The sequence below is a fragment of the Trametes versicolor genome (assembly GCF_000271585.1).
Source record: "Trametes versicolor FP-101664 SS1 unplaced genomic scaffold TRAVEscaffold_12, whole genome shotgun sequence".
In the NCBI taxonomy this organism is placed as follows: domain Eukaryota; kingdom Fungi; phylum Basidiomycota; class Agaricomycetes; order Polyporales; family Polyporaceae; genus Trametes; species Trametes versicolor.
The window spans coordinates 360865-376108 of NW_007360332.1; the positions used below are offsets into that span (position 1 = coordinate 360865).

The 15244-nt window shown below is 57.7% G+C and overlaps 5 protein-coding genes across 5 annotated transcripts; 2 read left to right on the top strand and 3 right to left on the bottom strand.

Annotated features, from left to right (window-relative positions):
- Positions 1-149: 149 nt before the first annotated feature.
- Positions 150-2108, bottom strand: TRAVEDRAFT_173971 (uncharacterized protein; the record flags this gene model as incomplete). Its single annotated transcript, XM_008045482.1, has 3 exons — positions 150-1200; positions 1249-1411; positions 1461-2108. 3 exons carry the CDS (start codon positions 2106-2108, stop codon positions 353-355), a joined length of 1659 nt encoding a protein of 552 aa, XP_008043673.1. The 3' UTR covers positions 150-352.
- A 2245-nt stretch (positions 2109-4353) lies between these two features.
- TRAVEDRAFT_154662 (uncharacterized protein) lies at positions 4354-4993 on the top strand (the record flags this gene model as incomplete). Its single annotated transcript, XM_008045483.1, has 4 exons — positions 4354-4478; positions 4534-4630; positions 4692-4765; positions 4830-4993. Coding segments are annotated over 3 exons (261 nt in total), but the record flags the coding sequence as incomplete, so codon positions are not given.
- A 337-nt stretch (positions 4994-5330) lies between these two features.
- Positions 5331-6340, bottom strand: TRAVEDRAFT_23671 (uncharacterized protein; the record flags this gene model as incomplete). Its single annotated transcript, XM_008045126.1, has 5 exons — positions 5331-5396; positions 5462-5968; positions 6029-6136; positions 6205-6225; positions 6302-6340. 5 exons carry the CDS (start codon positions 6338-6340, stop codon positions 5331-5333), a joined length of 741 nt encoding a protein of 246 aa, XP_008043317.1.
- A 2130-nt stretch (positions 6341-8470) lies between these two features.
- TRAVEDRAFT_52397 (uncharacterized protein) lies at positions 8471-10041 on the bottom strand (the record flags this gene model as incomplete). Its single annotated transcript, XM_008045269.1, has 4 exons — positions 8471-8682; positions 8782-8949; positions 9005-9763; positions 9825-10041. The coding sequence occupies 4 exons, from the start codon at positions 10039-10041 to the stop codon at positions 8471-8473; spliced, it is 1356 nt and encodes a 451-aa protein (XP_008043460.1).
- Positions 10042-12128: 2087 nt separating this feature from the next.
- On the top strand, positions 12129-12710 carry TRAVEDRAFT_85588 (uncharacterized protein; the record flags this gene model as incomplete). Its single annotated transcript, XM_008045484.1, has 1 exon — positions 12129-12710. A coding segment is annotated over one exon (582 nt), but the record flags the coding sequence as incomplete, so codon positions are not given.
- Between the last annotated feature and the right edge of the window lie 2534 nt (positions 12711-15244).

Below are 15244 nucleotides of genomic sequence, written 5' to 3' on the forward strand. Positions count from 1 at the left end.
CGCGGGAGGACAAGCTGGGTATTCAGGAAAGTGAGCAGGGCTCACGGTGGTGTGGATGAAAGGTGTGGGGGAATAGGCGCCCATAATGGACGCTACGTACTATTAGCGCCGCAAGCTGCTCGCTCTGCACTGACAAAAAAGTGATACATTGACATTTCGTAAGGTGTGCGTAGATACAGCAACAACACGGCAGAGCTAGTACACACAAGCAGCGCAGGACGACGTACAAGTATATGGAGAGAGTACGCGGATCCAGGGTATCAGTATTACATTATACTGGCAACATGATACACACCAATTTCCAAGCATCCAGCACGGGAACCAATCCGGCATACGTGGTGCAAATGAGGACCTAGAAACGGGCTGCCAGCAGCCCGATGCCCACCCCGGCGCAGAACGCGCTCATGAGAGCGAATCCAACGCCGAACTGATACCCAAAAGAACGCCCTCCCCTCCGCTGTGTAATTTCCTCGGGAGCAGCGGCGCCAGCGGCAGGCTTCCCGTTATACAACCCGAACGAACGGGCTACGCGCGTACGCAGCGCACCAAGGAGCGAGACCGAAAAGACGACGAGCGATGGGATGTGGAGCGGGTCGAACGCGGCCGAGGGGCATGGTGGGGAGAGCAGGCCGCCCTCTTCACTCGTATCCCGCGGCACGGGGGTTTCCAGTGCAGCAGGCGGAGCATCGCGAGCGCGGAAGTACGACGTCTGCCCGGTGGGCGGGAGAGTGGAGAGCGGGGTGATGCGCCTGACGGTCCCCGCGCGCCGCCGCCGGAGGTGCAGCGCGACCTCCTGCGAGAGCTCGCCCTCCCACTGCGCCTCCCATTCCTGCTTGTCCCACCAGCCCCGCTTCTCCTCGGGCTGTGCATGTGCGGGCACGGGGGTCTTCATCGTGGTGGTCTGCGAGGTCGAGGCATGGACGCCCCACTGCACGCGTTCGACCGCACGCTCGACCTCGCGCCAGCGCAGGAAGCGCGACGCTGCCTCTGCGCGGAGCATGGCAAGTGTCGATGGGGTGCGGAAGAGTCCTATCCGCAGCGCGTCGATAGAACGCGGGCGGAAGCTGGATAAGTGCGGGGAGGTGACCTTGTACGAGACGTTGGGCGGGGAGTCGTGGTTCGCGGATGCGAGAGGGAGCAGGACGATGGGTATGTGTGGGCTGAGTGCCTCGATGAGGGCTTTCTCCGCGGGGGTGGGCGCTGAGGGGCCATAAGTCAACGTGTGGAGGTTGAAACGAGGAGACTTACTTGGGCACGCGACCAGTATGAGTGCGGTGTGCAGCGGGGAGGATGAGGAGGACAGGATATGGGCGAGGGTGCCGCTTGGTGGATGCTCGCGGTTGAGTATGTTCATAACCTGATAGAACGGGGAGTGGATGATCGGAAGAACATGCTGCACAACAGTGTCCGTCTACTGCCCGGGTAAGCGAAGTACCTCCTACGCGCGAGAAGAGACGTACCTCGGAGTAAGGATCGTAAGGCGGCAGCTCCAAAATCTCCACATTTCGCGCAGGCTCGACGCGCTCAAGTCCGTGCGCGTCGCGATGTTCTACCCAATGAGTAGATACGCGCAAGCTCGCCTTCCGCTTCCCTCGCGTATTTCCGCCTTCGGGCCGATCTTCTTCCCAAATGCCCACTTCCACAACGTCCTCGCTATCGTCCACAAGCCTTGAGGCGATTGCGCTCAAGTCCACGCCTTTCGGGCCGAGTAGTAGCAAGCGCAGCTCGCCGAGCGTCTGTCCGTAGGCCGTCGGTCGTTTGGACGGGGAGGGTAACATCAACGAGGGGATGACGAGCCCGCTCGTAGAGTCACCCAGGTCACTGTCTGGTTCTGACGGTGGGTGTGATGCAGGCCCAGACGAGAAGAGGAAGGAGGAGGACACCGAGGGGAAGGACGAGACAGAGTCCCCTGAGGGGCTGCCTGGCTCGGACTGGAACGCGCTGAATGGCGACGGAGGGTGGTATATCGAGGTGCCCGGGTGGTTTGGGGACGCATCTTCATGCTCGTCGTGTGCCGTGGTAGACTCGGACATGAGGCTCATGTCGAGATGCCGCAGTCCGCGGATAGTGTCCGCACTGGTGCTCGGCTCATGGTCTTGCGTGGCCATTCTTGGGCTCAGATGCTGGGTAGTTTGGGAGTCGCTACGCAAGCCGCCGCAGTATTACGAGCAATAGAGGTACGGGATGGGGTACGGGCGAGCAGAAGGGAGAGAGAGGGACGCAGATCACTGGATTGGGGTGAGAGCGTCCACCTGCTAAAGCACGCCACTGATGGGATCACCCTCAATCAGATAAGATTAGATGCACTTCATCTCGGAAGCGGAAGCATCGCAGCACGTGACACGACGCGACGAACTGCCGAGTCGCGTAGCTGCGCCGAACTTGTCCACAACCACAACCACCTCTCCTACCGCCTGGCTTGTCTCTGGCTCGAGCGCTCTGTTCTTGCTCTCCCGCGTGCGTGGGGTTGGGAAGAAGATGGCGAGGAGCACCGTTCTCGCCACGAAGACCACGAACACGAGAAAACGGAAATCAACCGGTGGCATCGACGATGGCAAGAGCGCAGCCGACGCGAGCAACAAGAGACGCAGGACTCTCGACACGTTCTTTTCACCTCTTATCACTATTCCGTCTATTGGAGTGAAGGACTCCGGTATTCCACACGAGCAGGTGTCTCTCAATGCAGAACAGGTGCGAGTACTCCAGATGGTGGTGCAGGAGGAGAAGAGCGTGTTCTTTACTGGCGCCGCTGGTAAGTCCCAACACCTTCTGGCCAGAAATACGTACGAATTTAGCTTTCATTGCTGAGATATGTTAAATTCTCGTGTGCGGAATAGTCCAGAGGCCCCACTCCGGTCACCTTCACGCGAATGCAGCCTCTGTGTACCCGGAGTTTGGCTATAGTCATTCAATGGTTGGAGAAGGCCCGGCCTTGTCATGACGCGTATATGATGCCACGTCTGCCTGTACGGCTACTTGAGAGTAGCTTGCGCTTGCTATGAAGTAGCTAGAAGGCGTTTTAGCCATGATGCGGCACTACTTTGCTGCTACGTACTAATATAAGCTTACCAGGTACGGGCAAGTCCCTATTGCTGCGCGCCATAATTGCCGCCCTTCGCAGAAAGCATGCCAAGAAGCCCGAAGTGGTCTCCGTTACTGCGAGCACCGGCATGGCTGCGTCGAACATTGGTGGTGAGTCAAGCTCAGCTTATGATAAGGGGCTGGAGCTCATCTAACGGCTGCGTCAAGGAATGACTATCCACTCTTGGGGTGCGGTCACCCCTGGTATGCACAACATTGATCGACAGATCAGCTGTATCAAGACGTGTAAGCCTGCGTTCAAGCGGTGGAAGGAGACCAAGGTCCTCATCATTGACGAAGGTGCGTAGCTCCTTTACATATGTGGCTATCGACTAACCCCGGACCAGTTTCGATGGTCGACGGCCAGCTTTTTGATACACTCGCGAAGCTCGCCGTCCAACTTCGCAAGAAGACAGACAAGCCGTTTGGTGGGATTCAGGTACCCACACATGTTTCATTGGGGTACCGTCGTTGACCAGGCTATTTACAGATTGTTGTCACGGGCGACTTCTTCCAGCTGCCTCCTGTCACGAAATCTGGGGAGGAGCCGTTTTTCGCTTTTGAAAGCGACGCTTGGAAGGAGTGCATCGACCATACGGTGACTCTCACCCAAGTTTATCGACAGACGGATACCCGTAGGTCATCTACCTTAGCCAATCGGAAGTTGCCTTATACCGAGCCCTCCAGAATTCGTCGAGCTACTCAACGAATTGCGCAAGGGTACCATATCCCCTTCGGCACAAACAACATTCACCTCCCTCTCGCGCGCGCTCCCGCCGCTCCCTTCCGGGATCCTGCCAACCGAACTCTACCCACTGCGCGCTCAGGTCGAGCGCGCCAACAGCACGCGGCTCGCAGCGCTCCCCGGCGCACCACGTACCTTCGCCGCCCGCGACACCGGCACGCACCAGAAGATGCTCGAGCAGATGGTCGTGCCCGCGCAGCTCGTGCTCAAGGCGAACTCGCAAGTGATGCTCGTCAAGAACGTCGACGAGAAGCTCGTGAACGGCAGCGTCGGGCGCGTGCTCGGCTTCTACAACACCGCAAGCTGCCTCGCGAGCGTCGCCCCACCCACGCCCCAGGAAGACGGCGCGAAGCCCAAGTCAGCAGCCGGCTCCCAGGAGGCGGGCACGTCGAAGGCGGGCGGCGCCGTGCGGAACGTGCAGGTCGGTCCGGACGGCCGCACCCCGGTCTTCTTCTATCGGCCAGCGGACGGTAAGGAGAACGTGAGGGACGTGAAGCCGACGTCTGCGGCGAAGGGAAAGACAGCGAAGGACGAGGAGCGGTATCCGCTCGTCGAGTTCCGTACGTCGCAGGGGACGGAGATTGTGCTCGTCGTCCGGGACGAGTTCCGCGTCGAGGATAACGAAGGCAAGCTGCTTGCGCGGCGCGTGCAGGTATGTGCCACCTTGCACTCCGATCTCGCACGGGACGCTGAGGGCGGGCGGACAGGTGCCGCTCGTGTTGGCTTGGGCGATGTCCATCCACAAGAGCCAGGGTCAGACGATCCAGCACGTCAAGATCGATCTGCGCAGCGTATTCGAGAAAGGTGCGATACCTTTCAGTTACGATTTGTGATCAACATAACTCAGTCCTTGTGATGCTCGAAGGTCAGAGCTACGTCGCGCTATCGCGCGCAGCGTCTTTAGATGGGCTACAAGTACTAGGATTCGATCCCAAGAAGGTGCGTCTGTCTCCTATGCGGGAACACGCTCGCCGACACGGGGCTCATGCCACCTTCTCCGTAGGTAAAGGCACATCCTAAGGTCATCGAGTGGAACACGACGTTAGAGACGCATGCCGGCACGGACGCGACGTGACACTGGCAGATGCTTCCGGTGATAGGACACTACTTACTACGTGGAGCCCCCTTATAGTCAATAATGTACAGGTAATTCTGTAGCATAGGATCACGCGTTCAATGGCACAGTGGAGGTTATGTGCGTACTGACGTGGACGTGGACGTGCAGACGATATGCAGGAACGGCAGGGACACGTAAACACCAAGCTCGAGGGTGGACATTGTGGTCGGTCAGGCGCAGTCAAATGAGTTGACCGTATCGGATTCACACTCACGCATTTTAGACAAGAGGCAGACGAGAAATCGCCAACGTATGGCCGTGTGTTCAAGCAAGACAGCTGCACATCTACATTCAACGGTTCAATCGCTCTTGGGACGGCGTTACGGTCACGGGAGCGGTGATGGTACTTATACTGAGGGACGCGGACGCAGCGGCAGCTCTGAAAGTTCACTGGGCAGCCTTCAAGCTGCGTAACTTCTCGAAGCGCCCCACAAACTCTGCCTTGACAGCAGCCTATTCCAACTGCTATCAGCTACGACGGCACCAGCACTCGCCCGCTTCCCCGGAGAACCACTCACCTCGTCCCACGTCGCCGCCATGCTCGGGCGCGCAACATTGTCCGCAATGTACCGCTGCAGACGCGCGAACCGCGGCGACTCGAGCGCGGCGCGCACCACCGGCGCGGCCCCGGGCGCGAAGAACCCGACCTCGAGCGTGACGGACATGCGCAGGCGGAGCAGGATGGGCATCACCGCGGCGTCCGCGATCGACCACTGCGGGCCCGCCGCGAAGCCGCCCGCGGGCGGGAGCCGCGCCTGGAGCGCGTCGAGCGCGGCGAGCATGGCGTCCGGGGGCCCACCCATGAGGAAGAACGCCTTTTGCGCGGGGAGCAGCTCGGTCTCGACGGCGGTGGTGAAGAGGCGTGCGCGGGCGCGGAGCACGGGGTCGGAGGGGAGGAGGTGCGCGGCGGGGAAGAGGTCGGCGAGGAACTCGAGGATGACGAGCGATTCGGGGATCTTGGCGGCGTCGGGCGAGGGCGCCTCGTCGGGGTGCAGCTCGGGCCCGCCATAGATGAGGTAGGGGACCTGCGGGAGGGAGTGTGCTTAGCGGCGCAGAGAGGAAGAGGGAGGGGCGGAAGGTGGTACCTGCGCGCGGTCTGGGTAGACTTTCTTCTGGTACCAGTCTTGCTTGTCTACGAGGGAAATATGTATCATCTCATATGTAGCGTGAGCCTCTTCTAAAGCCAGCCGAACCTGTGAAGGGGGCGTCAGTGTCACTCTCCATGAGAGTCGGCCTATGGGCTGCCAGAGTGGATGCCTACACGGTGCGGGAACGGCGAGGCCTGTCAAAGACACAAGCAAGCATCACAAGTCAGTCAGAGAAATATCTTGGGAACTCAAGAGGAGGAGTGCGCGTACCGAAGCCATGTAGAGTGTGATTCTCTTCTGCGCAGACATGCTGAAATGTGGTCGAAGGGTAATGCAGAGCCTGGCTTGCGACGAGTGTGCTTTATGCATAGTCGAAGAGCGCTATTTCGAGCGTTACTCTTGTGCGGGATGTATGGAAACGCAGGTTGTTCGATTTGTGCGCCTTTCTGGGTCACGGACATAACGTACTGACGTCTGCGCCCCGCCACTGAGAGGAGCACAGCAGTGATATGGTTTGAGTATGGCGAGAGATGGGCTGCGATGGGGATAGAGGACGCAGTTCATACTGCATCTGCGAGGCTCCGGATGCGCCCCGTCCGGGTCGTCAAACGGGGATAGTACGAGTTACCCCCTATGAACTGCCAGGAGGCATTGCGTTTCAGCTTGCGCTGGGTGGATCATGGATCTCAGCGTAAACTTACGCGCTCGGTCTAATGAACCGCGATCGAAGTTTGTACCTGTGGATATAGATATGTGAGTCGATTGCCGCTGTCCTCTCCTTGGCGTGCCTTGTGCTTTACCGGGTTACTGCCCTCCGGGGGCACAAGTATTTGGGGAAAGTTGACCATGGCGCCAGCGAAGGATAAGCCGGGAATTTGGCGTAGAGACAGGCGGGGAGACTTCGCTACAGATAGCTAGCTTTAAGCCTCCATGGTAAGTACATGATTGGTCTAGGGATAGGATCCTTCCGCTCAAAGAAAAAAGGGAGCGGAGATCAGCCTCACGGCGTATGCAAACTTCATAGGCTCTTTGCTGCCAAATTTTTACCACGGGTGTCGTCCGTTCGTCGTACACCAGACTGTGACATCCTGAGACCTCGACCGCCGGGAGTTTTGCGACCATAAGTGGCTGTGCTGTCCCGTGCCGCGCTATGTTCGACGTTTGTGCGCCCACTGGGACTATCCAATCGCACTGGCGCTCCACATTCTGCGGAGATGGACGTCTGAACGTCTGGGTGTGTACCGTAAGGTTGCAGGCGCTTCTACTGGGAATCGGGTTCCCTGATACTTCAACTCGCGGCGGCGAAGATGCGGGGGGCAGTGAGGCCTTGAAGCTTGAAGGAGCGGGTCCTGCATGTCGGTCCTAGACGAGCGAGCGATGAATGGGACAGGTGGCCATAGGCGATACGCCCGGTGTATACAGCGTTCTCCGACCTCGCAGATAGCACACCTTGCAACGGTGTAGCAGGAGAGAAGTGGGGCGTCCTAGAGGGACAGATGCACCTGGCCTGTTGAAAGCGCACAGCCGGTATCAAGTCATGTTACCGAGAGGGTACATTGCACTCACTCACAAAGATACTCGTACCGTACTATACCGCAAACAGACCATCGGGGCGCCTTGCTATTAATACGGAATGTCGTGCGCCACGTCGCCCTCGATGTAACGTCATTGCACGAGGGGCTTCGTGAGGACCTGAAGGTTCGAAGCCTTGCGATCCTGTCGGACGGCCGACCTACATGCGCTGCGAAGTCGTACCGTCTCCGTCGCCCGCGTGGGATCTTGCATCCGCATCAAAGGCACACAGAGCACGCAAGTCCTTGAAGATCGGGCCATGATGACTATACCTGCGTACGGGATGAGCAACGAAGAGCACGGGTATGCCATACCCCTACTAGGCTTCCATATCTAGCTTGGCCGTTCTTGCACCGCTAGAGGGCGAGTCCGGGGGGAGAAGGCTCGTGTTTAGGGATGTTATGTGCCAGCCTCACTGGGCCGTAGGCGGGCCCCATGTTTTCATGTTGCACTAATTGTCGTCTTCAAGTCATTTTCTGCGGATAATACTTAGTATGCCGAACATAAATCATTTTTTGATTCGTAGTAAGCACGAGCTCCTGTAGGACAATCGTTTGATATTAGAGAACTATCGAGATCGGCACGGGTGTCCAACCTTACCAAGTACACTTGTACCGCGTCCAACTAGAGTCGGCCTTCGATGGTGAGGGCAAGAGTCAAGAACTACTTAGCGCCGGCAAGGACTGAAGGGCCCGGAATCTCCCGGAGCATTTGGGTGGCGGGCGCTTCTGCCGGTCGCGCGGTTGCTACTGTGCTCCTACCCTCATCTATCACGTAGGTGGTAGCTCGGGCAACTACGGCTAAGGGGATATGTTCAGGCGACAAAAGCTTGATTCGACGCCGGTGAGCCCCCAATGCGGGGAAAATTCACTGTATTGACCGGTATAGCTGATACGAAGGTGGAAGGGTGCCTGTGGAAGTCACGCTGAGCCGCACGTCCTCGGCGAAGCCCTCTTCTCCAGGAGGTCCACCGGCCAGTCGAAGGCCCCTATCGACAGACTGTCTCCTCCTCCCAGGGCCGTATCGCGCCTCTCTTGCGGATACTGCGTCGGAGCCCATTCGTCCCACAGGCGTCGCCGCTGAGGTTGGTGGAAGAGATAGTAATGCATCGTTCCTTGACCTCGTATGTTTCTCAGATAGCCCGACTCGGATCCAGGTTTGATTTCCATGGGGCCTACTCGCCTGAGAGCGATCGTCGTGGGGGTTAGAAGGGGTTTCCATCACGGTCTGGTGGTCGTAGACGTCGACGTCTTCCTGGACACCTCTCGGTGCAGCGCCCTGGAGAATGGGTACTTGCACGCTGTCAGCAGATCCAGACTTGTTAAGCTGATCTGGGCCGCGATGGCCTGGAAGGCACGGTTCGTTTCAGTGCACACGTTACCGAAAGCAACTGACACTCACCAAGGGCCGCTGTTCCCTTTCCTGCAGAATATCCACCATTCCACCGCCGTTTGCGCCACCACTGCGCCACCACGAGCATACCAATCAATAGCACGGCTCCCGCGACGGCGACACCAGCGATCGCCCCCGGCATCATCGTCGGAGATCCTACGCTAAGTCCATGCCCGTTATTCGTGTTCCCGCCGGAGGCCTGAGAACTGGATGTCGTGGGAGCAGATGGCTGGGGTTCATTGACATCGGTTGATGCGGACGACTGGACATCCGGCACAGCAGACAAGGTGAGTGATGCAGTTGTATGGGTGGCAGCCGCAGCTTGGCTATGCGGGGAGCTTTGCGTAGGGGGTAATGTGTTGTCCGCAGATGAGGATGTGAGTTCAGCCGCTGAGAGACCCGCAGGTGCGGAGGACACCCTATTATCTGGAGACGTCGGCGAAACAACGTCGCTCGTCGAGGAGCCGCTCCCCGCGCTCGTCTGCGCATCCGCCGAGGATGCGGCGGTATCGGAGGTGGTCCCCACGTCATCAGGGACCTCGACTTGGATGTAGTCGAGCCAAAACTGCTCGCCCATGTTCTCGATCGTCAGGACGTGGGGGCCATATTTGATCTCCCCGGACGCAAAGAACTGGCGGCGATGGACCACGGCGGCGATGTCGTTCGGGGGCAGGAAGGTCGTCGGCGGCCCGCGGTCGATGCTATACTCCGAGCGCATGTCGAACGTCCCGACGGGTCCGAAGGCGCCGTATACGGCTACCGCGCTGCCTGCGACATCGACAAGAGTGAGTACGTCTGGTCCGGAGCTCTCAGGCGAGACGGTGCTTACCGGTAAACTGAAAGCTCGCTACGGTTCCAGTCACGTTTGAGTAGGTGAGTGTCGCCATATAGTTCAGCTGTTGTGGGTCGCCGCCCGTATTCGGTACCCATGCTCCCGTATACTGGATGCGCGGATCGGCGTCATCGATAGTCAGGATTGCGCCGCGCGCGATGTGTAAAAGATAGAAGAGGGTAAGGAGTGTGGTTTCCGCGAAGAGGCGGGGCATGTTGGGCGTTGCAGTCAGCAAGCGGTGGACGGGCTTGCCAGCGGCATAGTCGCGCAGGGTGAGAGATAGAAGGCTTACCCTCGGGGACACTACACACGCTCGTCGCTGCTCACTGTAGGGAAGCCTGCGATGTCCATACGGAAGATCGCAGCGCCGGAACATGGCATCAATGCTCAGTGTTCGATAGGATTCTCGCCGCAGTGGGACCGCCAGCGACTGCTTCGCTCACCATCACCATCATTTACATCAGGTTCGAGCGGAAATACAGCAGAGGTATTATCACACCTGGGTAGGTGAGTATCATGTATCCCGCGCCGCATTGCACCTCGGGACCATCGTGGATCTACACTGGCAGGTGAGTCCTTCACCACACTGACCTCTTTGCTGAGCATGCGTGGCATTACTTCGGCGATGTATCCATTTGTCAGACTTCACTGTGATCCCAACATCTGGACAGTATGTCAGCGCCGTCTTTCAGGACAAGGTACTTCGTACCTATCGCAAAAGGTTCCACATCACTCTATTGGTGCTGGGCAGGGCGGTGGAGTTGATCATGCGGCGCTCCGAGTCGACGTCTCGATGTCGACACGAAAGCTTCTCTAGATCTTCTCTCAGTGAACCATGGTCTCTCCATTGTTTGGACGCATATTTCGGCACATGGCAGCTCCAAGAACGTCCTCAAAACGAGCGAATGAGATTGAATTAGGTCTCCTCGGTGGCGCAACACTACAAACGCCGCCAACTCTCACTTAAGGCCAACGAAGGGCTCCTTTTAGCTCTACTATATCGAGGTGAGTGAACATGACAGACCGCGCGGTGGATCAACGCTCACCGGATGATGTGTCGATCCACCACAACAGCAAGTCGGCACACCTGTGACGTGGTTACAGCAGACGCGCGGTTTGCGCCCCTTCGTCACAGTCTCCTCAAACATCTCCCAGGGGTCCTTGCATGCGGGCTTCGCGTTCCCGCGCCGCTTGTCCATGCAAAAGTGTTTCCAGAACGGGATCGCGCCGCCATTAGCAGACCCGCCCTCGCGGAATGTGACCATGAGGATGTACGCGCCAACTCCCCAGTAGTCGCGCCCGAACTCCCGCCTGCCGATAGCAGCGGCGGGGGGGACTTGTAGGTAGACTTCTTGTATATATCGGGGTACTAAGGACAGACAATGCAGAGTACAGTCCTTCAACTCCCTTAAGCATGCACCGCTTGGCAAGTCGTCCCGCGATGCGCGATGTCGGCTGGATCGCCGACCGCATGATCCGCTCCCCCACAACGCGACAATTCCCTACTCGGCCAGGGGGGCATCCCCGTGCCGCAGCGGCCAGATTCGCGCGCTATGCAAGGCCCTTACGCGCATCTGATCATGTGTTCGAAGTCCAGTTCCCGCATCCTGTGCGGCGTTCTGGTGCCAGTGCGACACCTCCAGGTTCACCCGCAGACACTTTTGAAGGAAGGCCCTCTGCGCTGCTGGCGCAGTTCGCAACCCAGCCTGAGTCGTACAGATAGCAGCCAGTGGGATGTTGAGGCACTGATTTCGGCGGTGCACACCTCGCCTCGTGTCTGACAGAACCTTGTATAGAAGACGGGAAAGTAATGCGGGCTGTATACCGGCGTTTCTCGAGGTGTACAAATAACCTGTCTTCAGTTTCGAGATGCCTCACACGCGTATCGGGCACGCTGTCAGCCCTTTCCCCCATCTCCTGCACGTCTCCTGTCACTCGGGGTCGGTCCGTGGTCAGACTATCAACTTTCGAAAGCAAGGCGACTTAGGTGAGTACCACCAAAGCTGTGTCTAGAGCACAAGTCACTGAAATGCAGCGGTGATGAATCACAGCATGCCACGCTTTCTGAACGTCTGGACGGGTGTGTTCGAATGGCACGCGGATTCGAGCGAGGTCCGTTACGCCATTCTGTCGCACACCTGGCTTCCCCCCGAGCAAGGCGGCGAGCAATCCTACGCCGACGTCTGCAAGCTCCAAGCCACGTTACACGAAGGGCGAGGAAATCCCCTACCTTCCGACTCTAACGTGGCACACATCGAATACGACCCCTACGGTACCATCTTCGCTCATCCCGAGCTCTCAGAAAAGATCAATGGGATCTGCAAGGTCGCGCGCGACGCCGGTTTCAGGCTCGTCTGGATCGATTCGTGCTGCATCGACAAGACGAGAAGTGCCGAGCTCTCGGAGGCGATCAATTCCATGTTCGAATGGTACAGGCTCTCGGACGCATGCTACGTCTACCTCTCTGACGTCCCCAACGGCGATGACCCCAGGGCACCGGAGTCGGCCTTCCGAAGGAGCAGGTGGCACACCCGCTGTTGGACACTGCAGGAGCTCATCGCGCCCAGGCATGTAGAGTTTTTGACGCAAACCTGGGGCTTTCTGAGCACGAAGACGGGGCTTGCAACGACGCTGGAAGAGATCACTGGGGTCGACTTCGATATTCTCACCAGTCTTCAATCAGTGAACTGGGCCAGTGTCGCGCGGAGGATGTCATGGGCTGCGTCACGAGAGGCCACGCGCATTGAGGACACCGCGTACTCGCTGATGGGAATCTTTGGCGTCCATATGTCTCCCATCTACGGCGAGGGTTTGAACGCTTTCCTGCGTCTCCAGGAGGAAATCGTCAGAACCATTCCCGATCAAAGCATCTTTGTTTGGGGTACACAATCATCTTACCCTCCAATAGTCCGTCTCGCCGAAATGTCTTGGGGCTTCCATTTTGGTCTATTCGCGCCTCATCCCATATATTTCAAGAACTGCGGCAACAACATTCCAATCACACGCGACAACTTCGCATCACGTCTACACCTTCAATCTACCCGAGATATTCCCAGGCCTCTCTGCATATTCACTGCCCAGGGTGTTCGTTTAGACTTCCTGACTGTCCACCCTAGAGCTCTTCCGATGCGCGTCCTGGATAGAATGGCCTTCACATATTCCCCCGAAGGGCCATGCCTCGAGCACCAAGAATCTCTCAAGTCCATGCCTGACATGCTTCTTGCGCTCTTGCAATGCGTAGACCGGAGAGATGGATCCCTCATCATGATCCCTATCAAACACCCTTCCCTAGCAGGTATAGGGACCCGTCCTGGGCGTGGGAGCTTTGTCGAAGCGAGACATTATTGCAAAAATCCGAGGCATAATTGGGTAGACCGCAATTATCCCCTGAGGAATGACGAGTTGTTGGAGCTTCTGTCGCGCACCAAGCCCGCTGTTTCCGAGCTACACCTCTTGGCTAGCTGCGAAATCACAGAGTCTCCTCTCACCCGCCATCACAAGACGTACCGAAGTAGTACCTTGGACCTCGCTCTCTGGCCGGGCCATCATGCGGACGACATTGCATTTCGGATTGCCCCTCGTTGCCTCAAGGCGGTATCCTCGCTTGGCTTCTTTGTCTCGTCCCCCATGCCACAGGCTGTACCACGCTCGGAGCAGGAGATCTCTGTGAAGGTCGTTCTTGCGTACCTCGGCGGGGACCTTGCTTCTGACTATAGATGCCCGCAGACCATCGAGATCACTCTGGTCATCAAAAAGAAGGCTTGGAAAAACACCAGAGTAATCCATTTCTACGTCGTGAACTTCCTCGGCGTCCCAATCAATGATACTGAGTCGCCCTCCCAGCTCCATTCCCCCACCACTTCCCCTGAAGTCGCTAATCATTCTATTGTTATGATGGCCACTTCCGGGGTGGACTACCGCAGTCATGAGTGGTGGAGACTCCAGACAGCGTCCACAATGGAATGGCTCCCCTGCGACGTACCATTTCGCTGCACAGTCGCCTCTGATGCTCCAAAATGGGACCGAGCGCCCCCTTTCACTGTTCGGTCCTTGGAAATTGCAGTGAGACCGTTTTTGGACGACTCAGATACTTTGCACGCCAACTACATGTGGCTGTACGTCGACCTCTCGGAAAAGCGGCCACACTGGCCGCCAGAGGGCATAGTCGTACCTTTCTGGTATCGTGGACAGCCCGATCCCTCTAACGATTTAAGGGAGGACCAGGAAGTGTCACATCATGGCGACTCACAGGAGGACACCGAGGCGCACCCTTTCTCCCCAGGCGTCACATCCTCCTCGACGGTGAGTATATAGCATACCCATCCGGAATTTCTTTCATCTGAAGAATCACGATATTACCTACACAGCCCATTCAACCCGAAAGCTTTCCAGGCGCGCCTTTTATGTGGGACAGAGAATCACCCCTCAAGAGCGGGCCATCTGCGACCGAGCTTTGCCATATCTCGCTACCCCGACAACGGAGCTCGTGCGCCGCGTCGTCTAGGCGTGACACAAACGCAGATGGTCCTCGCCCGGAGCTATCCCGTCCATCACCCACAGCCTCCACTCCAGAGTCCTCAGTCCGCGTTCATTCGGAGCCGATGGGAGGTGCAAGCATGGACACCGTTGTGGCGGATATCGATTCCGGAGAGGCGGGTGCAGACCGTACCTCAAGAGGCAGCCGCGCAACAGACGAGGAGTCGCGACTCAGGGCAGCAGTAAGTACTTCAGTATCACCGACTCATTTCGATGCTAATTCCAGAGCCCTTAGCAGGACACAGTTCTCTACCAGCTTCGCCAAGATGCTGCGCGGCTTCTGGCCAACCGCAAAACCTCACCCATCGTACGGGTATCGGAACCCTATGCTTCGCACCTAAAGCCCTCGAGCGATGCGGAGTCGGAAAACGCGCACTCCTCTTCGAGCTCTTCGACAACTGCCACCCCGACCTCAAGATCTGCTGCCCAATCCTCCTCGGCGCGTCCTGAAAGCGTCGGGGAGCTCGTCTCTGTCGCGGAGCTAGACTCGACGCGACCAGGCAACGCCTACAACAAAGAAACTAATACGATCTAACCCAAGGGCGGCGAGCGCGAAGGCTTGCTAACGCCGAGCGTAGACTTTCAAGTCAAATCTAGCCCAAGGACCAAGTTAATATTATGCTGACTAAGAGAATACAAAGGACGGCTTACCTAGCCCAAGGACCAAGAGGTCAAGATGAGGGCTAGGGTCGCTACAGGTGGGGTTTATATACTGAGTCAGGGGAGCCAAACATGTACAAACGTAAAGGTGGTCTGTGCGCACATTAGTGCCAGTCTGCAGGTGGGGGTCAGGTGACTGGTCACATGCTTCTAACTACTGGTTCTAAGTCTAAGTGTCGTACGAATGGCCGTAAGAAAATAGGAAAAATGACGGAAAAATA